The sequence below is a fragment of the Ipomoea triloba genome, chromosome 4 (genome assembly GCF_003576645.1).
Source record: "Ipomoea triloba cultivar NCNSP0323 chromosome 4, ASM357664v1".
In the NCBI taxonomy this organism is placed as follows: Eukaryota; Viridiplantae; Streptophyta; class Magnoliopsida; order Solanales; family Convolvulaceae; genus Ipomoea; species Ipomoea triloba.
The window spans coordinates 32,687,953-32,691,847 of NC_044919.1; the positions used below are offsets into that span (position 1 = coordinate 32,687,953).

A 3,895-nucleotide genomic window follows, 5' to 3' on the forward strand; every position below is an offset into this window, starting at 1 on the left:
TTTTTTTTTTTTTTTTTTTTTTTTAATTTTAAATTTGCAGGTGTTAGAAAGGGATCAAATCACAAATCAATTTCAAGAAGTGACCAATCAGCTGGAACAAGCTTTGGGTGAAATTTCATATGAAAATCTTGACATATCCGACGAAGTTAAAGAACAGGTTGGTATCAGTTCTAGGTTTGGTCTTTTTGTTTTTGGTGACTTTTACCTTTTTGGGAACAAACATAATGAATTGAAATAAATGTTAGTTATATTGTACTAGTTCCACCCCTCAGATATGATATATGGAAGAGGCAAGAAAACAATAAGTTGACACCAATAAAGTTCATTTCTGATTTTATGTTATTGACCATTATTCTTATCTGTCAGTGACATGCTTTTATTTCCAGGTTGAGCTTGTTCTTTTGCAGTTCAGAAGGGCCAAAGCGAGAGCTGATTCACCTGATGACGAACTTTATGAAGATTTGTTATCCCTTTACAATGGTAATAGTGATACTGCAGTGGATCCGGCTGTCTTTAGGAGATTGGTTGAAAAGTTGCAACTAGCTGGAATAAATGACCTCACACAAGAATCTCTAGCTTTGCACGAGATGGTTACTGCTACTGGTGGGGACCCGGAGGAGACCATAGAGAAGATGTCGATGCTATTAAGGAGAATTAAAGATTTTGTGCAGACTGAAAATCCTGACATTATTTCCTCTGCAAAAGAAGTGTCTTCGAGTTGTGGACAGGCGTCTACAGAGGGGAGTCACAAGACCCCCGCAATACCAGATGATTTCCGTTGTCCTATATCACTGGAGCTGATGAGAGACCCAGTCATTGTTGCAACAGGACAGGTACGATAGCTGATTCATTGTTTTATTTTGGATTGAAATTAGTGTTCATCGTTATCTAATTTGACTAATTTCTCTTGTCACCATAATAGAACTGTTTCCACCATTTGAGAAAAAAATGTGAAACTGATCAAGTTCAGTGTTTTTGTTCTCCATTTCAAGTTAATTGCTCGTAGAAAATTTTGAACCAATAGGGTAAAAGGTTGTACCAAATTGTTGGTTTGATGATAATATTCATTGCATGTCTTCAAATTACAGAGTAGATGTTTTCTTGCCCATAATCTGCCACACAGGAACCAACTGAGCTCCCGTGCGGGCAGGAGTAGATGTTTTCTGTTACATTAACTTTTGTGTCCATTGTGTGCATAAAAGGGTGGTCTTGTACCCATCAAAATACACTGTTCTGTCTTAATAAAGATCAAAGTCGTATTGGATTCATTATTTTTGCGTTGCATCTAACATGTTACAACTTATTTGTACTGCAGACGTATGAACGTTCTTGCATCGAGAAATGGCTGGAAGCAGGACATACCACTTGCCCAAAGACGCAACAGCCACTCACTAGCAATACCCTCACTCCCAACTATGTTTTACGAAGCCTTATAACTCAATGGTGCGAGGCAAATGGGGTAGAGCCGCCCAAACGACCTGGCAGTTCTCAGTCCTGTCAGACAACGTCCGCTTGCTCAACTGCTGAGGGGTCCAAGATTGAAACTCTAATCTCCAAGCTAAGATCTGGCAACCCCGAAGATCAACGAACTGCAGCAGGCGAAATCCGCCTTCTTGCCAAGCGCAATGCAGACAATCGTATAGCAATAGCTGAAGCTGGCGCCATTCCTCTGCTTGTAAACCTTCTATCCACACCCGATTCTCGCACTCAAGAACATGCGGTCACGGCTCTACTTAACCTCTCCATATGTGAGGACAATAAAGGAGCCATCATATCTTCCGGGGCAGTGCCCGGGATTGTCCATGTGCTCAAGAAGGGAGGCATGGAAGCTCGGGAAAACGCAGCTGCCACTCTGTTTAGCCTCTCGGTTGTGGACGAAAACAAGATCATAATCGGGGGTTCTGGAGCAATCTCCCCCCTCGTAACCCTATTAAACGAGGGTAGCCAACGAGGAAAGAAAGACGCTGCAACTGCACTCTTCAACCTCTGCATATACCAAGGCAACAAGGGCAAGGCAGTAAGGGCGGGTGTCGTGCCAACGCTAATGCAGCTATTAACCGAGCCACAAGGCAACATGGTGGATGAGGCCTTAGCAATACTGGCAATCTTGGCTAGTCATCCTGAAGGGAAAGTAGCCATTGGAGGTGCAAAAGCTGTGCCAGTTCTAGTGGGCGTCATAGCCAACGGGTCCCCAAGAAACAAAGAAAATGCAGCTGCAGTTCTGGTTCACCTCTGCTCAGGAGAACAACACGTAGTAGAAGCTCAAGAACTGGGAATAATGGGACCTTTGCTTGATTTAGCTCAGAATGGCACAGAAAGAGGGAAACGAAAAGCTGCACAGTTATTAGAGAAGATAAACAGATTTGCTGAGCAACAAAACCCGGCCCAGACGGTGGCGCCGCCTGCAGAGACTCCTGCTCAAACTGAGAACCAGTTGCAGTCACGGCCGCCGGCGTCAACTGCCACCGTGGACGGTTGAGATGGATCTTTTGTTGTTTCTGTATTCTACAGGATGGAGGTGGAAGATCACCTCATCTTCTACATTTACTCAAATTTGTTTTTTTTTTAATCTTGTGTTTAAGGTGTATACATCCATGATCCATCATCCATGAAAGAGTTATTTTCACTCGGTCCCAAGGATATGTGATCATTCTCATATTTGGTCTCTTACTATTAAAATTTTTAGATTTGGTTTCATGACTTTTAAATTATTGTCACATTTAGTCATTGATTATTAAAATTTTCAGATGTGGTCTAAAGGCTTTAAATCATTGCTACATTTAGTCTATGACTATTAAAATTTTAAGATTTGGTCCTATGATGTTTAAATTATTGCCACATTTGATTTATCTAACTTAAATGTTAGCTACTGGTGACAAAATTTCAGACAAGTGGATTATCTTAAGTATAAACTTGTAAGTTTCTAATATTTTTTTCTTAATTTTTTTCCAACCCTCTATAACCCAAGGTTAATAATCAATATTTATTAATCAATGCTATGCGCACAGTTTCATGGAGAATGCATTTCAAGGAATGGAGATTTTCAACTCGATTGGGGCCTTTCAAAACGGAGGAGCATTTCAAGAAATGGAGCATTTCAACTCGATTGGATTAGTTCATTGTTGTCTAACACTAAGTATTGCTTTCATTTGATCTGCATATACATTCAAATTGGATTGTATGTCAAACAATAAGTCCAAAAGATTCATGAGTATCAATCTTGCATTTGTTCATATAAATTCATAAGTTCAAATTATTGAACATTTGGTTGTGCAACATATTTATGAAAATGTTGTAACAATATTAAGGAGTTTGTTAGAACAAAAACATTTAACTTGTGGTGCACTGTTATTTAATAAATTCTTTATCATTTAAAAGAGTCCTTAGTTTCTTCAAAATTGATCCTGCGCCATATTGGTATGTAAGGCTCAAAACAATTTTGTGAGACATATAAGTAAGACTCATTATGTTCAATTCATTTAAAGTGGAACTTGAGATATTTGAGAAGTTATGGATATATATATATATATATATATATATATATATATATATATATNTATATATATATATATATATATATATATATATTTCGGTTCAGGTGCAGCTGTGCTCTCCCGTGCGGTCGCACACCACTCAATGTTACAAAATACACTACTCAATGTTAAGAAACACATCACAATGAAACACACCACAATGTTAAGAAACACACCACAGTGCATATTTGTGTGGTGTGTTTCTTAACATTGAGGGGTGTATTTCGTAACATTGAGTGGTGTGAACCGCACGGCCGCACGGGAGAGCATGGCCGCACCTGAACCTGACCCTATATATATATATATATATATATATATATATATATATATATATATATATATATATATATATATATATATAT

At 38.6% G+C, this 3,895-nt stretch overlaps 1 protein-coding gene across 1 annotated transcript in view; it reads left to right on the forward strand.

The window, feature by feature from the left end:
- The window catches only part of LOC116016522 (U-box domain-containing protein 13-like), a 6,046-nt gene extending 3,278 nt beyond the window's left edge, over positions 1 to 2,768 (forward strand). Inside the window, exons 2-4 of the mRNA XM_031256829.1 lie at positions 41 to 157; positions 387 to 833; positions 1,316 to 2,768. Of these exons, the coding sequence (XP_031112689.1) occupies positions 41 to 157; positions 387 to 833; positions 1,316 to 2,479 (1,728 nt within the window). The 3' untranslated portion in view covers positions 2,480 to 2,768. The remainder of the gene's footprint in view (positions 1 to 40; positions 158 to 386; positions 834 to 1,315) is intronic.
- Positions 2,769 to 3,895: the final 1,127 nt, after the last annotated feature.